The 24,158-nt window shown below is 36.8% G+C and overlaps 1 protein-coding gene across 11 annotated transcripts in view; it reads right to left on the bottom strand.

Annotated features, from left to right (window-relative positions):
• Nucleotides 1-24,158, bottom strand: part of ANKIB1 (ankyrin repeat and IBR domain containing 1) — a 210,620-nt gene that overhangs the window by 61,784 nt on the left and 124,678 nt on the right. For all 11 annotated transcript variants that reach the window (XM_054692328.1, XM_054692331.1, XM_054692327.1 and 8 more), the window contains 2 exons: nt 14,269-14,569; nt 974-1,156 (listed from right to left, as the gene is read on the bottom strand). In XM_054692328.1, coding sequence (XP_054548303.1) covers nt 974-1,156; nt 14,269-14,569 — 484 coding nt within the window. The remainder of the gene's footprint in view (nt 1-973; nt 1,157-14,268; nt 14,570-24,158) is intronic.

Raw genomic sequence — 24,158 nt, 5'->3', positions numbered from 1 at the left:
TAAAGGAAAAACAGAGAGAACAATGTCCTTAAAGCCAAGAGAAGAATGTTTCACTAAGAAGAGAAAGGTCAAGTGTGTCAAACGCTGCTGAGGAATTCAAGTAAAATGAAGAGAGAAAATTACCTACAGGAATTAGCAATAGGGTGACTCTTGATGTCCATGATAATGCCGTTCCATCTCAGGGAAGGAAAGAAAATCACACTGCAATAGGCTAAGAGTGAATGGCAATGTGAAGTTGGTACAGACAACTCTTTAAAGATTAGTTTTGTTGGGTCCTCCCCAGTGGCGCAGCAGTTGAGCGCTGGGTTGCAAAGCTGCCCGCAGCCTCTGCAGCACCGGTTCGATCCCCAGCTGCTCCCCGGCCACTGGAGGAGGGTCCCACATGGCGCGCAGACCTCTCCTGCCGCCCGCTGCTCCCCCCAGCAGTGTACTTCAGCCCCTCTGCCTGCTCTGCTCCCTGCTCTGGCTCTGGTGAATTCTCTCACCCTCCCGCGCTTCTGACTGTACCCAGTGCTTGTATAAATAAATAATAATAAAAAAAAACTTAAAAAAAAAAAAGATTAGTTTTGTTTTCATATGAAGATCAAAGATATTGGATTAAAACTCAAGGGGGGGGGTCAAGGAATAGGACTGGGTAAGAATGGACAATGAAGAGTTTGTTTTGTTGTTTGGTTTTTTAAAGATAGCTTACCAAAGCATGTTTGTGGATAAAAGCAATGGGGCAGACAGGGAACACAGAGACTGGAGTCCTGGAGTAGTTGAGAGTGGTTAGGATTCATATCACACATTAGTATCGCCATTTAAGAGTAAGTAAACATCCTCACATCTGTTAAAGACTCCACCATTCAGTTTTTCTAGATGTATTCTTCTACTTATAGCCATGTATTTAGCATATTTCAAAGAGAGTATACAAATTGAGTTTTAAAGAAAAAATAAATATAAAATCCATGTAAGTTTTATTAAAAATACTTACCTCTCGTTTGTCTAATGCAGCATATTCAGCTTCTATTTCTTCAGCTTCTGGATCTCGTGAGAACACCATTTGAGATTCCAGATTGAGGGCCAAATCTTTGTGGTGTTGCTTTTCAGCACAATCACAAGGAGTATCTTTATTCTCATTCTCAGCAAATAAGTCTCCTCCATGTTTTACTAAAAGCTAAAATAGTTTGTTTTTTAAAATTTGCAGCCATAAATTTAAATGACAATTTATTTCATGCTATATATTAAACATAATAAAATAATGAAAATACAACAGCATATATTTTAAATGACAGTAAGTTATTTAAATATGAGGTCTTCTGATTTTAAGAGTAGCAATTCTTGTTTGTCAGTCTTAAGATGGCTTTTTTTGGTTACAAAAAACAATAAAAATCCAATTTGTAAAATTAAAAAAAATTCTTAAGTATCCTGTCCAATCCAAAATCAAATTTTACTTAAATGGCAGAAAAAGTTTTTATTTGTATCATTTATTACCCAAAGATTAAAATGAAATTAGGATATGCAAGTCAATGAAGGAAAATTTTATTATTTTAAGGTAAACTTCGTATTTAATATATTCATAGGAATAAAAAGGATACAAGGATTAGAATTGTATAATATACATCAGATATTGGTGAAGAAGATGCTCCATTTTTCAAAGAAGTTTCCCTATTTTCCTTTGTTTCTCTCTTCCTCAGAGCAATAAACAGTAACACTACTTTCATAGATAAGTTGCTCCATTGTGTTGGAGAGTAATTACATCTTTATGTTTCAAGACATTATCACCTCCAAATACTCCCTTTCATGTAACTGCAGTCTCATTGCACTGCTTCACAGTAAAACTGCATTCTACTCTAATTAGAGGAGTCCAAAGAAATTAGAGAAAACAGCAATGAAATTCATGATAATGAAAGCCAGAGGCGCCAGGATTTTTAAATAGTTCTTTAGGGGCCTCCCTGGTGGCGCTAGGGGTTAAGACACAGTCTATAAAGCTGTCTGAAGCCTCTACAGCACCTGTTCGATCCCCGGCCAGCTAGGGAGCTACCCACATGGTGCAGCAGACCTCTCCTGACTCGCACGCTGCTCCCCTCAGCAGTGTATTTGTCGATTTGTCTGTTCTGTTCCCCATTCTGTCTCTGGTGAATCCTCTCATGCCCAGCACCTCTAGCCTGTACCCCACCCAGCAGTATGCATAAATAAACCTTTAAAAAAAAATAGTTCTTTAGTAAGTGTTTACTGGAACAACTTTCTATTTATTCATATTGTTAAAACTGCAATAATATAAAATGAAAGTGACTTTAATGAACTCAGGAATGTGGTCATTAAATATAATTAATTACATCTTAGTTTTTTAAAGATTTATTAATTTATGCATGTAAGAACTGGGATGTAAGCCAGAGATGCAGGTGGTGAGAGGCTTCACCAGAGAGAGAAGCAGAACAGGCAAATCTACTGAAATACACTGCTGAGGGGAGCAGTGGGCAAGACAGGAGAGTCTGCTGCTCCACGTGGGTAGGCTCCCTGGGGGAGGACTGAACTCATGCTGCAGTGGCTTCATAGTGCTGAGACTTAACCCTTTGCACTACTAGGAAGGCCCCTGTCAGGTCCATTTTAAAACTTGAGATACTTCATGAAAAATCCTTTTAAATTTTCTTTTTATCAGAGATTTCTGTTGGTCCTTTTGTTGGCAATCCATTCATGGCTATACCCTTCTAGTCTTTTTTGCTTCTATTTTATTACTGGGTTCTTACAGAGTTTAACAGAGGGCAGATGAATTTTTTGTAGACCCATAGAACTGGAATGACAATACAATGAATACAATACAATGTCCAAGGCTTAAGCTTCTTAACATGACCACCATGCCTAAGTGCAAATAACAAAACTGTTTTGAATGTTCCTTAAAATAAGTGATAGGAATAGCTACTAATGTTGGAGCACCTGTTACAGACAAGGGGTGAATGCTGCTCCGAAGAACATAAAACAAGATGAGGGTGCCCACTATCACAGCCTCTCTTTAGTACAAAAGGATTTAGTTAGAGCAATCACACAACAGGAAATAGAAGTATAAGTGTGAGGTAGATATGCTGATAGAATGTTTACATTAAGTTCTGCCTTGTCACAGCAATGTGAAATAGGAGCATGGGTACCACAGAACTAAACCCAACCAGTTATCCTCAAAATGGCAACTGAGTACCATGCAGCAAAAAGGGGTATGTGCAAGAATGCTGGGTACAAAAGGAGACCCTCTGAGCATGATCATCAAGACTCTACCCTTAATTTATGATGGACCAGTCTCCTAGATTAAAGAGAATCCCTCTGTGAAGAGTGGGGGAAGGATGAGGAGAAGGTGTTTTTGAACACAAGTTCTCCCTTCCCCATCGTTTGTCAGGCAATTAAGATCTTGGCCTGTTAAACCAAACCTGGTGGGCCTCCCTGATGGTGCAAGGGGTTAAGTCTCAGCACTATGAAGCTAGCTGCATGAGTTCGATCCCCAACCAGGGAACTAACCCACATGGCGCAGCAGAACTCTCCTGTCTCACCTGCTGCTCCCCTCAGCAGTGTATTTCAGTCATTCCGCCTCTTCTGTTTCCCACTCTATGGTGAATCCTCTCACCACCCCACACCTTTGGCCTGTACCCCAGTTCTTGCATGCACGCATAAATAAATCTTATTAAAAAAACAAAACCAAACCTGGTTACAGAAATTTTTTATTTCAGTTACCAGGCAAATAAACTCTCTCCTTAAGGTGCAGGGCTGGGATGGAAGTTGGAGGTGGGTATGACCCTAAAGAGTCCTATACAAAACATTAAAAAACTACTAGAAACAAAATGAATACAGCAAAATGACAGATTACAAAGTCAACATACAAAAATCTGTTGTATTTTTACAAACAAACGAGAAAAGGAAATTAAGAAAATAATTCCATTAAAAATTGTTTCAAAAAGAATCAAATACTTAGGAATTAATCTAATCAAGGAGGCGAGGGACTTAAAAATGAGAATTTCAAGATGTTATTAAAGAATAGAGATCATGACATTCCGTGCTTATGGATGGGGAAAAGTCAAAATAGTAAAAAAGACTATTTTATCAAAAACAATATATAAATTTAACATCATCCTTATTAAAATGCCAAAAAAATCATTCAAGGAAATTGAACAAAAAATATTAAAGTTTATTGGGAAACACTAGCAGTCTTGCAGAACAAATACAATTCTGAGGAAAACAGAAGCATCATATTACCTAACCTTAAACTATACTATAAAACAATTGTAATAAAATCAGTATGATCATGGAATAAAAATAGACAATAGGGTGAATGGAAGAGAATTAAAATTTCATAAATAAAGCCATGTATATATCAACATTTAATTCATGATTAAGGAGCCAAGACCATACAATGGGGAAAGGAGGGTCTCTAACAAATGATGCTGGGAAAGCTGGGTAACCATATGAAATTGGATCATTCACTGATTCCATGAACAAAATTAATTTTAAATGTATCCAAGACTTAGATTTAAGATCTGCAACAGTAAAATATATAGAAGAAAATGTTGATTTTTTAAAAGATTTTTTGGCAAGTCAACCCTCTAGCAAGGGAAACAAAAGCAAAAATAAATAATTGGGGCTGCTTCAAATTAAAGTTTTACACAGCACAAAAAATATATAGACATCCTACTGAAAGGGAAACAATATTCACACATTACACTACTGAGAAGGGGTTAATATTCAAGGTATACCAAGATCTTAATAAATTTAACAATTTTTTAAAAACAAAGAACCCAATTAATAAATGGGCAGCAGATCTGAACAGACAATTCACCAAAGAGGATATGCAGAATGTTAATAGACACATAGAAAAATGCTCATCATTGCTTTTAATAAGGGAGATACAGGTCAAAACCACAATAAGATATCATCTCACACGTGAGAAATACATGTATTAAAAGAGTCCTGACACCTAGTTCTGGAAGAGGATGTGGAGGAAAAGGAACCTTATTACATTATTGGTAAGAATGGAAATTGGTTATGCTATTTTGGAAAGTGAATCTGGATTTATCTTTAATAAAACAAAAATAGAAATACATATGGTCCAGAAATTCTACTCTTGGGCATCTATCCAACCTGAAACCACCAACTCAAAAAATATATGCTCTACAACATTTATTGAAGCATTAAGAACCCAATGATAGAGGCAGATCAAAGATCAGCTGTATCCATCCAACGGAATATTAGTAATAAGGAGAGATAAAATGTTGCCACTTAGAGCAAAATGGAAGGAATTTGAGAGAATTATGTGTAGTAAAGCAAGTCAAAATGACATAAGATAAGTACTTAAATGTTTACACAGTAGACAATGTGACAAAGCAAAATATTAAAAGAAAACCTAGCAGACACTAACAAATGAAGTGAGGCTTCTGACATTAAGAGGGAGGGGTGAGAAAAGAGGTACTAGGGTTGATGGGGGGAGGGAGGAGGAAAGTATATCCCTTCTTAAAAGGATATGCTGGAGTGTAGATTGCCATTATTTGGCACATAAAAAAATAGGGTGTCTAGAAAGAAAGTCAATTATTTAGAGTCACCTGTCACAGTTTTTAGCATATGGGTGAGATTTCCTGCCTTGACTGTTAATCTGTCTTTGTAAGGAATCTCCCAATGAGTCTGACTAGGGAACTACAAAATTCTGTATCTCACTTCTACCATGGACACATTGCTATCATGAAATGGAGTGGAAAGTCCATGTTTGTAACATTTGTGTTGGCAGGTAAAGTAAGCACAGACTATACCTTCAGTGTATAAGTTAGATAATAGCAGTATTGTCTGACATTGGAAGAGTACATTTTTATTTTTAAAGATTTATTTATTTATTTATACAAGCACTGGGCACAGTCAGAAGCATGGGAGGGTGAGAGAATTCACCAGAGTCAGAACGGGGAACAGAACAGGCAGACTGGCAAAATACACTGCTGAGGGGAGCAGCGGGCATGGCAGGAGAGCTCTGTTGTGCCATGTGGGACCCTCGCCGGAGGCCGGGGATCGAACCGGCACTGCAGAGGCTGCAGGCAGCTTCGCAGCCCAGCGCTCAACCGCTGTGCCACCAGGGGAGGCCCGGAAGAGTGCATTTTTAAAACTATTTTCACCTTGTTGATCTTTGGGGCATAAGGTAGGGAAAACCAGTAAGTAAAAGATGTCATTAGGTGAAGATGTCTGGTAAAATGTTGCTGCACAAAGTTAGGTGTTTTGTTTGCAAAAGAGAGTTATATAGAGTTCTGAAGTAGTAGTTAATGCATCAAACAAAGCATTTCAACTACGTATCATTTTCCTTACTCTCAAGTAAAGAGGATTATTTTACTCAAATGTGTTTTTAGTTTATCTCACACATTTGGTAGTATATGAAATTTTCTACCTTAAAAGAAACAACAGATCGTCACATCTCAATATATCTGTTCATCTATACTGCCTCTCTTTTCTGTTAGAGGTAGGGTAGGACTTACTATTCAAGGCAAATTCTTCCATAACCCTTTGACCCATAATCTAAATGGGTGGTGACTCTGGACAAGTCATTTAACCTCTTCAAGTATTAGTTTACAGGGGTCTATCATTAAATTAGGCTTACATAATCTTGAGAAAAGACAAAATAATGATACAATTCTAAAAGTCTGTAATGGCTAGAAAATTACCATTTAATCATGTTTCTTGTCCATTAATCTTAATTTTCAATTGTGGGCCTCCCTGGTGGCACAAGGGGTTAAGACACAACCTATGAAGCTCACTGCAGCCACTGCAGCATGAGTTCAATATCCAGCCAGGGAGATATCCACATGGCACAGCAGACCTCTCTTGACTTGCTTGCTGCTCCCCTCAGCAGTGTATTTCAGTCAATCTGCCTGTTCTGTTCCCCATTCTGTCTCTGGTGAATCCTCTCAACTCCGTCCGCCCACACCTCTGGCCTGCACCCCAGCTCTTGTATGCATAAATAAATAAATTTTAAAAAAAATTCAATTGCCTAAGTATTTCATATAGAAAATGTGGAAAAATTGGAAAGAGAAAATGCTACATCCAAATACAGCTCATTATTGTTAATTTTAAATGTTAAAGTCCATATCATTTTTTATCTTTCTCTGCCTTCCTTGCTTGCTTTCTTCTCCATTCTAACCAAGAATGGAGAATCAACTTGGAAGCTTGATTCAGATTCAGCTGGTCTAAGATGAAGTTTGAGCATCTGCATTTTCAGCAAGTTTCTGCAACAGGGTGGTCCCCAGGAAAGGGGGAGGTTCCCTGCCCCACCCAAGGGAGGGTGGAGCTGAGCAGGGAGAGAAGAAGCTGCAGAAGAAACGGAGGAAGGAAGCAGGATGGAGCCAGAAGGAGACCTGGAGGAGGCGCATGGAGCCTAGAGACACGTGAAGAAACTGCGCTTGTCTTTTGGTCGTGGACTGGGTGACACAGATGTGGGTGAGACCCATGGGGAGGTGACAATGGCAGCTTTTATCTTGATGTTGATTTTGCTCTTTTCCTTCCGGGCTTGTCTGCTTGTTTCTGACCCTTTGCTGTGGGTCCCCACTGGAAGATGCTTTAGACTTGTGGCAGGCTTTGGGGCCTTGCTCTGGGCCAATCCCATATGGATGGACTTTTACCCACGAGGGGATGGGTAACTTTGGGTGCTTGATTTAGAAACTAGATTATTTGCCTTTCCTGTATTGTTTCCTAGTTTTATTAAAGTTCCTTCCCCTTAAAGTCTCCTATGTTTTCTGTTGATGCAGCAGATGGCAGAACCCATTTAGAATAGGCAGGTTTGCGGGGTTTGGGCTGCCCCTCTCCCTGTCCTATAACATTTCCAAATGTTCATGAGAAATGTCTGAGGACTATTTGTGTAACAAGACTTTAAGAGAGACTGATTTGAAGTACTCCATTCAAATCTATTCTACAATATAACCATTAGGCTACTCTCACTATATTTACTTTCATAAAAGCATTTCTCCAATCAAAAATTATGAGTGGTTCAATTTTCTGTTAAATAAATACCAAATTTCTGAAGTCAGTACTTAATACTTTCTACTTGTTATGGCATTTATCTTCATTTTAAATCATCTGTCTTTATCACTTTTCTGCAAAATACTATAATCCACATGTTTGAGATCTAGAACAATTCTTCTCAAAGCCTGCAAATGAATAACCAAGAGAATTTGTTTATTAAAACATTCCTGGGGTATAGCCTCAGAAATTCTGATTCAGAATCTGGAGGTCTGGTGGGCCCAAGAATATGCTACAGGTCTGAGGGCCACGTTTTGAGTAAGCTCTTCCAAACAGTTAAGCTGAAAATTTACCCACTCAAATCTTACTAATACTCATGAAATCTCCCAGGGTAAGTAAAATTAAAATGATATTTCCTTCCCTCTCTTCAATGTCTGTAACAGTTACTGCCCCGCAAAATTAGAACAGTACTTAGCATCACAGTATTTTGGAGGCAATAATAAAATCATACCATCCTTAACTAAAAATTAGAAAACTAAGGGCCAAGTAGGCAAAGTTACTTAGTTGCTGAGCTGGGACTACAATTTTTGTATTCTTTTCACAGTTTTAAAGCTCTAGGTGATAAAAACACAACATAATTAGGTAAATCTCTTCAGTCAGACCTGTGAATGGTTTTTATGGCTTTTCAATGAAGTGTGAAATGCTCTGAGAGCTGCCAAAATGTCAAATAGGCCCTGTGCTATAAAAGGAAAAGTGATTTTCCACCTTTGGTTTTCTAGTGACCTCCATTTGATTTGAGGATAAGTGGCTACACTTAAAGTTTTTTATAAACAAGTAGAAATATCTTAAGATAACACTCATTTAAAAAAATGCCCTCACAAATAGATGCACTATCAAAAACAGTTACTTCCGAAAATGAATAACTATAAGAAAGTGAAAATCAAAATCAACAAAAACTATGAACCAGAGACACTTTTTGGGGGTGGGGGGCGGGAGGGAGGGATTGGGGTCAGAATGGGGGGATTGCAATTGTATGGGGAATATAAAAATAAAATTTATTAATTAAAAAAATAAATAAATAAATAAATAAAAAAAGAAACAATGCCATTATAATAGCATCAAAATGAGTAGAAATACTTGGCAATAAAAGCACCAATATTCCTTAAACTGATTTACAGATTCAGTAAAACCCTTATTAAAATCTCAAAAAAAAAAAAAAAAAAACAAAACAGTGACTTCTGTCATATCAACCATTTACTGGATCACTGACAGGTGAAGTACTAATATAAATTAAATGAGGACTGATGACAAGACTTGTTTTAGGGAAGTCTGCCAAGGAGAGAAAAATCATTGGTCTTTTAATTGGGTCATGCTAATAGATCTAGCCCATCCTTCGCCTCCAAAGTCCATCTCTAATCCAAAGTTAAAAAGAGAAAGAAAAAAAAAAAACCACCTCACCAACTAAGAAGAAAGTGTATTATTTATTGTGTTAATTTTTATAGGACTTATGTTTTAATGGAGTTCCACTTTTGTACACTGAGCATACATTACATAGTATTTTTAAAGTTCCTTGTATAATTATAGCATTCAGGACTTGTGGCACATAGTTTTATTTTATATACTTAAAATAAGCTACAGAAATCATCTTTGCTTTCCTCTTCCTATTCTCTATAGACTATAGGGGGGTATTGCAAACTATGGCCCACAGGTCAAACCTAGCCTGCTGTCTCCATTTAGCCTATGAACTAAAATATTTTATTTTTCATTTTCAAATGGTTAAAAATTTTTTTTGATCTGTGAAAACTGTAAGAAATTCAAATGGCAGTGTTCATGAACAAAATTTTATTGGAATACTGCTGTGCTCATTTGTTTAAGCATTGCCTGCAATTGTTTTCAACCTCACAACTGCTACAAGGGCAGAGTTGAGCAGTGGCTTAAAATATTTGCTATGTGGTCTTTCATAGAAAATAGTTTGCTGACTCTTAGAACAATTCTTTGAGATATGAAAAAATTAGTTTTAGAGGGGCTTTGTTTATACATCATTTTTAATAAATGTTTAAAAATTTCCAATTTTCAAACAAGCACAGCATTACTTTTATCTCATAAATAATTCTGAAAGACTACTATTTGTAAAACTTCAAATTTTCTTACTTGAGGAAGTTCTGAAAAATATAACAAAACAAGGATTGCATACAAAAACTGGTATTAGAAAGTAGCAAACAGAGATAAAAAGGAAGGGTTGGCCAAAATAGAGTAAAGAACCTGAGCTCTATTCTGCAAATGTATGGTATGGGTTTAATGAAAATAAACAAACAAATAAATAAATAAATAAATAAATAAATAAATAAATAAATAAATAAAACAAAACAAAACAGTCCCAAGTAAATTTAGGTATCAAGACTAGATATGTAGCATTATAATAGCATTATAATCATTAATAGAAACAAGGAAGTCAAGAGGAGAAGCCAGTGAATACAGAAGACCAAGTACAGTTTTGGAAATGCAGAATTTGAGAGACTGTTGTAATATCCACATGAGAAAACCAACTAAGCAGCAACATAGCATGAGAAACATCAGGGTGAGGTATGCCATTATAACATAATGGTGAAGGTAGTCACCATTACCTTCACACATGGAAGTTCCTAGAACTCTGTGAGTAAGAGGTCTAAAGTTCTGGCCTGTGTGTGTAGATAGACATGCGTATTTGTATTCCTTTAATTTACTATGAAACACAATTATATGGAGAAGTTTTAAAATAAATAATTCATTTCAGAACAATAAATGGTTTAAAATAATGAGCCACAGCAAATTTAAATTATTAAATGCACATATGAAATTGTCAACTTCATCAATTCTGTCCATAAACATACAAAGAAAGACATTTTCAACAGCTACAAAAGATGTATTTCCATAGATAGAGGTCCTTAAGAATTTGGCCTTAAAACACCAGAAGATTAATGTATTAAGAAGTACAATTACAAGGCCTCCCTAGTGGCGCAGCAGTTGAGCGCTGGGTTACGAGGCTGCCCGCAGCCTCTTCAGCGCCAGTTCAATCCCTGGCCACCGGCGAGGGTCCCACAAAAAAAAAAAAATAAAATAAGTACAATTACAAAGTTATACATTTCAATGCCTTTATTTAATGTACTGTTACTAGAAAACAAAGTAAGTCTCTGGAAATTACGATATATATCCCTCCCCGGGAAACTTTTTAATTTTAATTAATAGTAAACACTACCAAAAGTATGTCTGTTCTAAAGTTGGCAAGTTTACAGTCGAGTATATATAGAAGGTTAAAGATAGCTTTACATGGGGAAAATAATAAATTGAAATTTGTTGATGAAAACTAAGATAAATATAACTAAAATCTACAGTACTCTATCAAAGGGATACTTTACATTAGGTCAAACTTCTCTGAATACAGAAAATGAAGTCATCAAATGGTGTGGTTTTTATAGTATGATACCCTGGGCTACCCTGGTGGCACAAGGGGTTAAGGTGCAGTACTGTGAAAGAACCACAGCCACTGCAGCATGAGTTTGATCCCCAGTCAGGGAGCTACCCACATGGTGCAGCAGTCCTCTCCTGACTTGCCCGCTACTCCCCTCAGCAGTGTATTTCAGTCAATCTCCCTGTTCTGTTCCCCACTCTGTCCTTGGTGAATCCTCTCACCCCCCCCCCACATCTCCGGCCTGTACCCCAGTTCCTGCATGCATAAATAAATCTTTTAAAAAAACACTATAATAATTGAAACATTATTATCTCTGACCAAGAATAGAAACATGGACCAATGGAATAAAATTGAGAGTCCATCAACAGACCATTAATCTATGACAAAAGAGCCAAGAGTATATATTGGAGAAAGAAGTCTCTCCAACAAATTGTGATTGGGAAAACTGGATAGCCACATGCAAAAGGATGACACTACACTACCATCTTACACCTTACACAAAAATTAACTCAAAATGGATTAAAGACATGGTGGTAAGATCCCACACCATAAAAGGTATTGAAGAAAACACAGGCAAAACACTCCACAACATTGGCTTCAGTGATGTCTTTGTGGATTTGTCTCCAATAGTTAGACAAAAAATTATATATAAGCAAAAAGTACTACATCAAACTAAAAAACCTTTGTACTGTGAAAGAAATGATCAATAAAACAAAAAGACACCCAACTGAGTGGGAGGAAAATATCTGCAAGCACACATCTGACAAAAGGCTGATATCCAAGATATATAAAGAACTCGTGCAACTCAACAAAAAGAAAACAACCCAATCAAAAAATGGGTAAAATAGTTAAATAGATACTTTCCCAAAGAACACATACAGATGGCAAACAGGCACATGAAAAGATGTTCATCACCACTTATCATTAGGGAAACGTACTCAAAACCACAGTAAGATACCGTCTCATACCTGTGAGAATTGCCCATATCTAAGAGACTAGAAACAACAAGTATTGTAGAGGATGTGGAGAAAAAGTTTCCCTTGAACAGTATGGATGCTTATCAAACTTAAAAATAGATCTGCCATATGAGACCACCATTAGGCATCAAAGTGAAAAAGGTAAAAACAGTTATTCAAAGGAATATATGCACTCTTATGTTTATTGCAGCATTATTTATAATTGTCAAGGTATGGAAACAACCTAAGTGTCAAAGGACAGCGGAATAGATTAGGAGGATATGGTGTACATATATATATATATATATATATATATATATATATATATATATATACATATATATATACACACACATACATACACACACACAGTGGAATATTTCCGAACTACTGAAGAAAAAGATAACTCTTACCATTTGTGACAACACAGATAGAACTGGAGGGATTAATGCTAAGTGAAATAGGTCAGAAAGCGAAAGTACCAGGTGGTATTACTTATGTATGGAATACAGAGAAACAAAATAACAAACTAATAACAAACCTTAGAAATAAGTCTGAAATTGAGGCTATAAGATAGGAAGGGGCGGGATGGGGGGAACAACTCGGGGAGGGGACACACAACAGACCATGATAGAGGACTGTGGTACCTTGGTAGCAGTGTGATGTAGTGACAGGAATCTGAAGAGGTGTGATTCTACACCTCGAAAGTTTGTAAACTGATGTCACCTCAACAATAATTAAAATAATAATCACAATAAACAGCTATTTTCTACTCAAACTTGCTTAAGAAATACCATGTAGTCCTATCAATAATACTAAGTCACTACAGTGGGGATTCTTTTATAGGAGGGTGGTATAGAGCAATATATGAAAAGGCTTGTGTAAAACACCTCAGGAATGCTGTTAATACCTCCTCTCCCTGAAACCCTAGGATATTCTTCTACCATACTGTGAATCAATATTAGAAAGTGTTCTTTAAAAAAGTCTCATGTTAATGACTGTCACTAACTAACCACTGGGCAAAGGTGACACAAATCCAAGAGATGAAGTGACAAAGACTCTAAAAGATTAACAAATATTACAAATAATAGCTGTAAACAGAAGATAAGATGATCATTACTTTTTCAATTTAGGGCTATATTTTTGGTAATGTAGACATTGTGATTCAATCTCTAATGCGCCCTACTTAACTACATATATACATATAAATTTCTATGAGTTATATATGGATTGACATGACTGTAGCTTAGAAAAATCTATTCTGTTGATAATACTATAAATAATGACACTTAATTATAAGTTAAGATCCCATATTATATTGTTAATTTTATCTAAGCCTGTATATGTAAAAATTCAATACATACATATTGGGTGTATTCAGGAGCACTTTAATGCAGATTAAACAGAAAAAAACCCCAGCGTATTTTAAAATTACAAGGTGTTAAAAAATACCCCAGTAAATTAAATGGTATTTACTAATATTTACACCTTGTGTAGTGAACTGATCAATTCTAGGCAATATAGCTATAAGTCCCAATTGCCAAGATTTGCTATATCCAATATGCATACATTTTATAAACTGGCTCTTAAAAAAAAAATCAGCAAAAATGAAGAAAGTATTTCTACCAAAATTAACTCTCAACATGTCTAACAAATGACTGTTATTTTCAAGGATGTTAGCAAATTTTTAATTATTCCCGATTCCATTTTATTTCCAAGACTGGTAACTGGATTTGTTTTTAATTTTTCCTTAAAACAAGGCAAAGACTTAATTTGAAGGGGTCATGATTCTTTTAGAATCACAAAAAGGATAAAAATGACTAAACAACTGTTAAGATAAGCAAAACAAACACTGATTTTATTATATATTACCAGGTGCAAATTTTACTATGCAGAATATTAAAATCACAGTTTTACCTCTACACAAGTTTTCATCCCTGAGGCAGCAGCATAGTGCAGGGGTGTATTTTTTTTGTTATCAACCGCATCAATAGCTGCTCTCTCATATTCGCCTTGGTCAAGTTTTGCTCCTTTCCATCTTAAGATCATCTGCAGACAATCTGCTCTTCTGAAATCATCTTCTGCAGGGCGTGCTAAGCGAGGATGAAGAGCTCCTTCGGATATCATAATCTGAGGTCCCATACACAACAAATGCATAGATGTTTCATTGTGCACATTCCGTTTATTTGGATTTCCATCTCTACCAAATAGAAAAGTCCTAAAATGGCAAAGAAAAAGAAGTATGAAAAGCAGTTTTTCCTAGCTTAAATAAGAAAATAGGAGGTACCAAATTTAAAAGATTAGCTTTACTTCTAAGCTGCTAATCCAAGTTTTTTTTTAATAGAGGCATGTTTTTTGTTTTTTTGGGTTTTTTTATTTATTTATTTGTTTGTTTTGTTTATACAAGCACTGGGTACAGTCAGAAGCGCGGGAGGGTGAAAGAATTCACCAGAGCCAGAGTAGGGAGCAGAGCAGGCAGAAGGACTGAAGTACACTGCTGAGGGGAGCAGCGGGCGGCAGGAGAGGTCTGCGCGCCATGTGGGACCCTCCTCGGTGGCGGGGGTGCAGCCGGGGATCGAACCGGCGCCGCAGAGGCCGCGGGCAGCTTCGCAACCCAGCGCTCTACCGCTGCGCCACCGGGGAGGCCCTGCTAATCCAATTTCTATTGACACACACAGTTTCTTAACAGTGAATGACCGCTTGGGTGACTATCTGAATGACTAATCTTATTTACAAAACCCCCCCTTCTAGAACAATACTAAGAAAAACTAGCTGGAATATCTTTACAGTATTTGCTAATGAAAGAAGGAATAGGAAAAGGCAAGGGAAGGGCAAATGTGGAAGTGAATTTAAAAGACAAGAGAAAAGCAGAGGAAGAAAGAAACGAACAGAAAGGGCTACTAACAGACTAGCATCAGTACCATGAATGGCTTGGCGTACATTAATAAACATTCCACACCAAATTTTCTCCTTTATTGTTTTGTCCTATTTCTCGAGTACATATTTATTTAATAAGGATGGTGACAATTTAGAACAAGTAAAACTAAAATTTAAGTCTGGAAAAATTTCTCTTAACCAAAAGCCATCAGTTAATCCTTGAAATAATAGGGCATGTATTTACACAATATAACGCTTTCTCAGAGGGGAAAGTTATAGTTAGTTCTAGAAAGCCACGATTCAATTCCAACACGTTAGCCTTTCCCAACAGCAGGTCTAGGTGAGCTGCTACCACTAAGCCCAGATCTGAGATGCCCAGTTCCTATTTATTTATTTATTTATTTATTTATTTATTTATGTAAGCACTGGGTACAGTTAGAAGCGTGGGAGGGTGAGAATTCACCAGAGCGAGAGAGGGGAACAGAACAGGCAGACTGATGAAATACACAAACTATAATATAGAAGACATCCAAATATACTGTGAAATGGGCATATGTAAGTCCCATTACTGAAGACAAGTGCCTACGTTTAGAAGACAAGTGCCTACGTTTACTGTGGAAGGCTGCTATCATTAGCATTCCTATGCCAACTCCAGAAAAGCACTGGGATGAAAGCAGAGCCAAACCCTAAGTCCGAATTACATTTGGATGGCTTTTAGATTAGTTTTAGCTTAGTACATACTGTTCTGACAGAAAAAAAACTGACCACAGAAAAACTAGTATAAATGCTTCCATTTGAATGAGTAAGTCAAGCTAGAAAGTTCTTATGAGGAAAAAGCTAAGTAAGAGATTCTAAAGGAGTAGATGGTCCCAGACAACTTTTAGAACTCTGGATCTCTCCTGTTCTTATTGTTTAAGACCCTACGCAGCTCAGCAGTATAGCCCTTCAAAACCAGCAAATTAGGTTCTTAGCATCTGTATTTATTCAAATTATCCTGAAAATAGACATGAGGTTTCTGAATATTATTTTTTTTAAATAATAACCATGCCATTCCTCATAATTCAACTCTTCCCAGTGGGACAAAAAGCAATTAGAGCCAGATCAGATGTCATCCTATATGTATTGGGGTCTGTGCTACATGCCAGGGTGGTAGGCAGAATATTACCTACATCTCCAAGAGGTCATTGCCCTAATCCTGAAAAACCTGTAATTATATGTTACCTTACATGGTCAAAGATGGTTACCTATATGGGAAAAATATTCTGGGTGATCCAGGTGGGTTTAATGTAATCTCAAGTTCTTATAAGAAGATAGGAGGGTGAAAGTCAGAGAGAGTGATCAGAAGATGCTATGCTGCTACCTATAAAGATGGAATAAAGGGCTATCAGTCAAGAAATAAAGGCTGATTTCAGAAGCTAGCAAAGGAATTTTACCCTAAGGCCTTCAGAAGACTGAGGCCCTACCACTACCTTGAGTTTAATAAAGTAGAACCATTTCAGAATTCTGATCTCCAAAACTTTTAAGATAATAAATGTAGCTAGTGTTATATCTGTGCTAATTTGTTACAGCAGCAAAAAATTAATACAAGTGTTTAATACAGTTGCCTATATGGCATATCTCTGGAAATGGGGGTAAAAGCTATCCCTGAGTATAAACCTAGGCAAAGATCCACATTTCTTACTCTTTGGAATGTAAAATATATCTCCAGAGGATAAAATAAGTCTACCACCTCTGAGTTTTACAGTTTAGGGAATGTCTTCACAGTCTCAAGTCTCATCCATTCCTCAATCCCCTTCAAATATAAACTTGCATCTCCTGAGAGGCAAATCTCTCTGGAGTTCTCAAGAATTATCTTTTAGCCTAGGTCCCAAATATCAGTATAATTTTCTCAGAAAGCTCTAACTGTGCATATTTATCCTACAGTGCTATGTAGCTGTAAGGGCAGGAATGGCAACTGAGCAGGTTTTCTGATCCCATGCAGACCGGGTAAAGGAGGAGTCAGGAGTCCTCAGTGGTTTTGCAGGCTTTTATTGGGATTACCAGGTACATGGGAGGCAGGGGTGCTGGAGGCTGGGAGGCTGGCAGTCCTCCCAGCCTCCAGCAAATCCGCACTCTCTCTGGGCTCTCTGGCGTTCTCTGCTTCCGCTTCTTTGCTTCTCTCTTGGCTTCTCCTGCTTCTTTCTCAGCTTCTGCTGGCGTCCCGGTAACGCTGCCCTTAAAAGCACAGTCTTAGCCCAGGTGAATCCCATCTACCTATGCCCACACCCCATCCAGGTGCCCGCCATCAGGCATGCATTCAGAACCGCGAGGATCCATCATCTATCCTGATGGCGGGAGAGCAGAAAAGCCTGACATCTTTCCTTACCCTACAGTAGCCTTGATGGCCACCTGATTTCCAGAGTACGTTACATAAGCTCTTTATGCTTGCTCTACTATGTGGTTTCCTAGGAACTGACTCAGGCCATATAAATAAATCCAGCCTTATCTAGGAGCATCTTTAAACATGGCTCCCTCCTCCAGGTGAGTTTGATGACTCCCTTCTTTGTTTTCATACAGCATCCTAACTATATAAATTTACTACACTTTATCACAGCTACCCTCTTACTTATTTCCTTCTACCACTTAGTATATAAACTTCTAAGGCAGGGTTCTACATCCTGCTCTTTTTTGAATCCTCAACACATCATCAGACAGCAAATTTTTAATATAATTTTGATAGATGAACTGAGTGCATTATTACTTTAATGATTTACAGCAGTGAAATGGCACTGGGAACTCTGAAGAAAGAACTCTACATCTCTGAAGTTAGGAGTGTAGTAGACTAGTCAAGAACATGACATCCAGTAGAGACTGTCAGGCTCTAATCTCAGTTCAGTCACTTTTTAGCTGTGTGGGAAGTCACATTACTATATGACTTTGATCAGGCAATTCTACTCCTGGAATTTATCCTAAAGGAAATAATTTAAAAGAAATAAAAATCTATAGGAACAATGATATACAATAGTGCTATTTTGGGGCCTCCCCTGGTGGCGCAGGTGGTTGAGTGCCGTGCTATGAAGCTGTCCGCAGCCTCTGCAGCCATGGTTCAATCCTGGCCGGCGGGTGAGGATCCCACATGGCACAATAGACCTCTCCTGTCAAGCCCGCTGCTCCCCTCAGCAGTGTATTTCATCAGTCTGCCTGTTCTGTTTCCCGCTGTCTCTGGTGAATCCTCTCACCCTCCTGCAAATCTGGCCTGTACCCCAGTTCTTGTATAAATAAAATAAATAAATCTTCAAAAAAAAAAAAAACAGTACTATTTTGAAGAGAAAAATCTGGAGTCACTTTACTGCCTGGCTATAGGAGAAACGAGAGAAAAATCACAGTATACTTATCAAATTGAAAGTTGTGAAGACATTAAAAAGTCCATCTATAAGTACTTATAACTAAAACTAGAAGAGAACAATGAAAACCCTAATAGTTGTTTAAGGGAGTCAGGAAAATGGGTAGTTTTGTTTGTTTATATAACCACAAATTTGCTTAATAATTTCAAAGAAAACACAATATTTTTCTTCTATCAACAACTGATAACAAAATTCCCAATCATATTTCTCTTTTAATTTACAGAGGTTTAATTATGATAAATTATAAAGGTAACTAAAACTAAATCCACACTATTAAAAATGTGTTCAAGAATTAAAAAGCTCTTTTAAGCAGCATTATTCAGAACAAGTAATTCATTTTCTTAAAAATTTAATTTAGAAAGAAATCACTAAATTTTATTCATATTTTGTTCAACCACATTTATCCAGTCTTTCCTATACCCATTTCCAATAAATCACTATCATTTGTTACACTTTTTTCAGGATATCTCAGGTTCTTATCACCAAAAAATTTAATTACAGGTTAGGAGGATGGCAGTCGTTATTAAGAGATATATACCCCTCCATCTCTCCCTCCCAAGCATTAAACATTTCTAGAACATTTCCAAAGTGAGATAACTGCAAGTGTTCTCATATCCAATCTAACAAAATCAGATTAATGATGCTAAAAAAAGCTTATTATTTTGAAGCTAACCTATTAGAATAGATTCCTTACACCTATTTTAACTTTTTGTACTAAAACTACAAAGTTGGATGTTCCAATTTTATTGATCCACAGTGCTACTTTTCTATCATCTCTTTAATTTCAAAAGTAGTTTCCCCTGATCAGTAAGATGGATCAATAAGACGTGGTATATACACATAATGAAATGCTGCTCAACAATCAAAAAATAAATAAATAAATAAATAAAACTCATTCCATTCGTAGCAACATAGATGGAGCTGGAAGGAATTATGCTCAGTGAAACAAGTGAGAAGGAAAAAGAAAAAATATTGGATGACATCACTTACAGGAGGAATATAGGGAAACTGAACAAAGGGTAAAAAAAAGACAAAACTCATAGGCAACTTTAGATCTCAGGCTTCCAGTAGAGGAGGAGGAGGGAGTGGACTCAAAACAGGGGTGGGACGAGCACAAGGGACCACAGTGATGTTACATAGATGATGTGGTGATGGGACATTTATGGGTACTACACCTGAGGTGAGAAATCAAATACTGTACAAAAATGAACAACAATATAAGAAAATAAACAATTAATAGAAAAAAAAATCGTATGTTTCAAAATAATACAAATAAAAGTCTCCCCTAAATTCATGAATATATAGAGTATATAATTAACATATGTTTTTGATAGGCCCATTTCTGTAAGAATGTCTATACTTATGAAGTGTCTTTTACTACTTGCATAGAAGATAAATTCCCTAACAGCTAAAGTCCTCCTGTCCCATTACCCAGAGACAGGTGGTAATTGGCAGGGTGTAATCAGAAATATATTAACTTTCGGGGGAAAAATTCACTTTGTTTTTACTCTAATAACTCATATACGAACCACCTGATTTCCCAGATTCTTTCACTGTTAATTCCCATATGGCCAGTTTCAACCGCTACCTTTATCTTCCCAACATTCAATATCTACTTCAATATGACCCTATTCTTATTAATATGCTGAAATTACATGCTTTCACATTGCCAAGAACTTCCTCAGTTAAATTCTTCATCATTATCCTTAATTTTTGCTTTTAATTGAAAATACTGACTGTTCATTTACATCCTGACTTTTCTATTACCTTGGTTTCCATGGCTTATACAACTTATGAATATTCCATTTTATTTTTTTTCAGTACAAGTTATCTTACCCATGATCATGGTTATACTTCCTACCCTCCTGTTGGAAGGAGGGTCAGTGGTTGAGTTCTTTTCCTACTCCATATAAATCCCTTCTCTTCAGAGAGCATTCACTCTTTTTTTTTTTTAAAGATTTATTTATTTATGCATGTAAGAGCTGGGGTACAGGCCAGAGATGTGGGGGGTGAGAGGATCCACCAGAGACAGAGCAGGGAACAGAACAGGCAGACTGACTGAAATACACTGCTGAGGGGAGCAGCGGGCAAGACAGGAGAGGTCTGCCTCGCCATGTGGGTTTCTCCCTGGCCAGCTGGGGCTTGAACTCGTGTTGCAGAGTGCAGTGCTTGCTTCATAGTGCGGTGCTTAACCCCTTGCACCACCAGGGAGGCCCGAGCACATTTACTCTTAAAGCTATTTATTTTTCAATGGCTTCTGTGAATACACTTTGTAAATCAGAAGGTATTTTCAGAACCCAAATGACAGCAGTGGTGACAATATCATGGTTTCTCTCAAAGGATTTCTATTTCCTTTGTGATAATATCTTAAGACTATCACCTCTATGATTTCTCATCTAACCTGTCATTCTAACTTATTGTAGGTCTCTTTCTCTTGTACATTCTATCATCTCATATTAGGCTGGGTAAATCTTCTGTCCATGCATAACTTTTAAAAATCATGTACTCTTTCTGAAAAATAATGATACTCTTAAGTTATGCAAATCTTCTAGATGTTGTCAGATTGCATTATACAAAATTTTAAAAAAACTATTAGTTTATATCACTGTCACTCTTACCAGAAAAGTATTGTCAAGCTGAAGGCAATGAATAAAAGTTTCCCAAATTCTAATACTCACTTGAACTCAAATCTTATCAATAAATACCATCAGTTTTTCCTTGAATTGATAGGTTTGCTTAATTCATCTTCAAGAAAATGTCCACCAAGACTAAGTATCCCCATGTGAAAAACTATCTTTTTTGTTATTAGTTTAAAATGGTGTTTCATGAAAAAAAGCAAAAGTGATTCAATTTGCAACTCACGCAATAGTCCAAGTGTTATTCCTTAAAACCAGCATTATACTTGGCTGTATTTTACACATTTTTATCATCACATAAAGCAATAAAAAGATGTGTGTACTCAAGAATGGAGATAATTAAAATTAATTTTAACTGCTTTATCAAGGGTATTTTTTAGTTGCACTGGTTTTTTATTTTTTTATCTGCAAATGCCTCACAGTAATGAGTGCAATGATTAGTAGTAAGGTTTGGTGCTATCACTGCAAATGTCAACACAGTGAAAATGGCAAATAACGTCTTAATAGAAAAATAGTTTTGATCTCATGTACTCACTGAAACTCAGGATCCAGTAGTCCTCAGAATATTTTAAGAATCTCTGGACTAGGTAACTTTCCTGTATGTTTTCCAATTTTATAAACTATATTTGTAAATTAAACATAAATGGTTTAAAAACACTCTGCTACTTGGTCTTCTTTATGCTAATATACAGATATATTAGACCTTAATATATATACACATATATTAGCACCTTAGTTTTAAATATGTTACTTTGGTATTCCAAGCAAGTTTTAATTAATCATATTACAAGATATGATATTAAATATTGCTGGGGTGTTTAACATTAGAAAGTTAAAGCAACAGTTTTTAATTTCACTGAAAATGTCTAACTTAAAAAAGAGAGCCTTCATATATTAAGCAATCAATAGTTAATCTACTGAGGACATTACTGAGTGTCTAGAACTGTATCTGTCTTTACAATCTAGCAGAAGAGATATATTTTATAATGACAGTCTGGTTTAAAACCTAAATGGTAGGAATTTCAGATAACATAAAGAATACTGCAGATCACAGTAGTCGAGGATGGATTCATAACAAAGATATAAACCACATTAGGACTTAACAGGATAGGAAATTAGAAAGAAAGACATTTGAAAACCCAGATACAAGAATAAAACTAAGAAGGTGACATACTTAAATGTGGGGAAAGCAAGAAGGAAATCAACCGACCAGCCTGATATGATCATGTTAGAGAACAATGAGAGTGGGCTAACTAGGCAAAACAAGGGCAGGGTAAACAGTTTTAGAAGTTAAACAGAATAATGAATACAATAAAGTACTTGTTACAGTTTCCTCATAAGGGAAAGAATACTGAAATGGTTATATATATGAGCAAGATTAATCTGGCATGATAGATTATAAGAGGAAAAGATTGTAAAAAAGAACAGTGAAGAGTCAGCTATTTTCAGCATTGGGAGTAGGGATTAATAAGATTGAATATGGGACAATGGAATTGGAAGAAATGAATCCAAGAGAGAATTAGTGTACCTCTTATTAGTAATAGGCTAGGTAAAGAAGAAAATTAAGTCCAGGAAGATTTTAAGATTATGGAAGTGAGAAGTAATATTACTGAGTAAATATTGTATGCTAGACAGCATTAACAGACATAATGATTACATTAATTGTTCCACAAACTGTCTAACAAATAACTCCCTTGTTATTTTACAGATAATCAAACTTATGTACAGAGCAACTAAGTAAACTGACTTGCTAATAAGTGACTTAGGCACCCCTGACACATAGATTATCTGACTCTAGAGGTTAAGAGGCCATACAGCACACTAACTAAAAGCCTAGATTACAGTCTTCTGCCTGGGCAATTAACTCTGCAACTTACAAGTTGCAAAAGTTCTGACAAGCTGCTTAATATTTCTGTACTTCATGGTGTATATGCAATTTTCTCACCTCTAAAATAGCGATAAAAAAACTACCTCATAGGTGGGCCTCCCCCATGGCGCAGCGGGTTGAGCACAGTGCTGTGAAGCTATCCACATCCTCCACCGCGCCAGTTTGATTCCCGCCCAGCCAGGGAGATTCCCACATGGCACGACAGACCTCTCCTGTCTCATCCGCTGCTCCCCTCAGCAGTGTATTTCGGTCCTTCTGCCTGTTCTGCTCTGTCTCTGGTGGATTCTCTCACCCTCCTGCACCTCTGGTCTGTACCCCAGTTCTTGTATACATAAATAAATAAATCTTTAAAAAAAAGAAAAAAAAGATCTCGTAGGTTGTAATGAAGATTAAATGAAATAATGCATGTAGAATACTGCTAATAGTGCTAAAAAACAGTAAGCCCTTGACATGCTTACAATTTGTATTATATCAGCAAAATACAATGTCATTAGCATAAGAAAGCCCTACTTTTGAAAGGAAAAACACAAAATTTCAAACAAAATGAGTTGCTTAGAAGTGGCATATAAGTAGGCATTTTTAGAGAAATGAAAATAAAAGATAAATGTAAAAATGAGGTTATAGACATACTTATGTATAAGTCAAGAAATAATTTATTTTTAAGAGGTTATAGAAATACTTGATAAAAGAGATGAGTCTGAATGACCTAAATTATTATTATTTTTTAAAGATTTATATTTATTTATTTATACAAGCACTGGTACAGTCAGAAGCATAGGAGGCTGAGGGAATTCACCAGAGCCAGAGCGGGGAGCAGAACAGGCAGAAGGACCGAAATACACTGCTGAGAGGAGCAGCGGGCGGCAGGAGAGGTCTGCGCGCCATGTGGGACCCTCGCCCACCACTGCGCCACCGGGGAGGCCCTGAATAACATAAATTACTAGTATTTTTTTTTTTAGTGGGACCCTCGCCGGTGGCCGGAGATCGAACTGGCGCTGCAGAGGCTGCAGGCAGCCTCACAAG

Source organism: Talpa occidentalis, unplaced genomic scaffold (assembly GCF_014898055.3).
Source record: "Talpa occidentalis isolate TD23 unplaced genomic scaffold, MPIMG_talOcc4v2.1, whole genome shotgun sequence".
Lineage (NCBI taxonomy): Eukaryota > Metazoa > Chordata > Mammalia > Eulipotyphla > Talpidae > Talpa > Talpa occidentalis.
The sequence above is the reverse complement of the archived record's forward strand: the minus strand, read 5'-3'. Positions and strand labels throughout refer to the sequence as shown.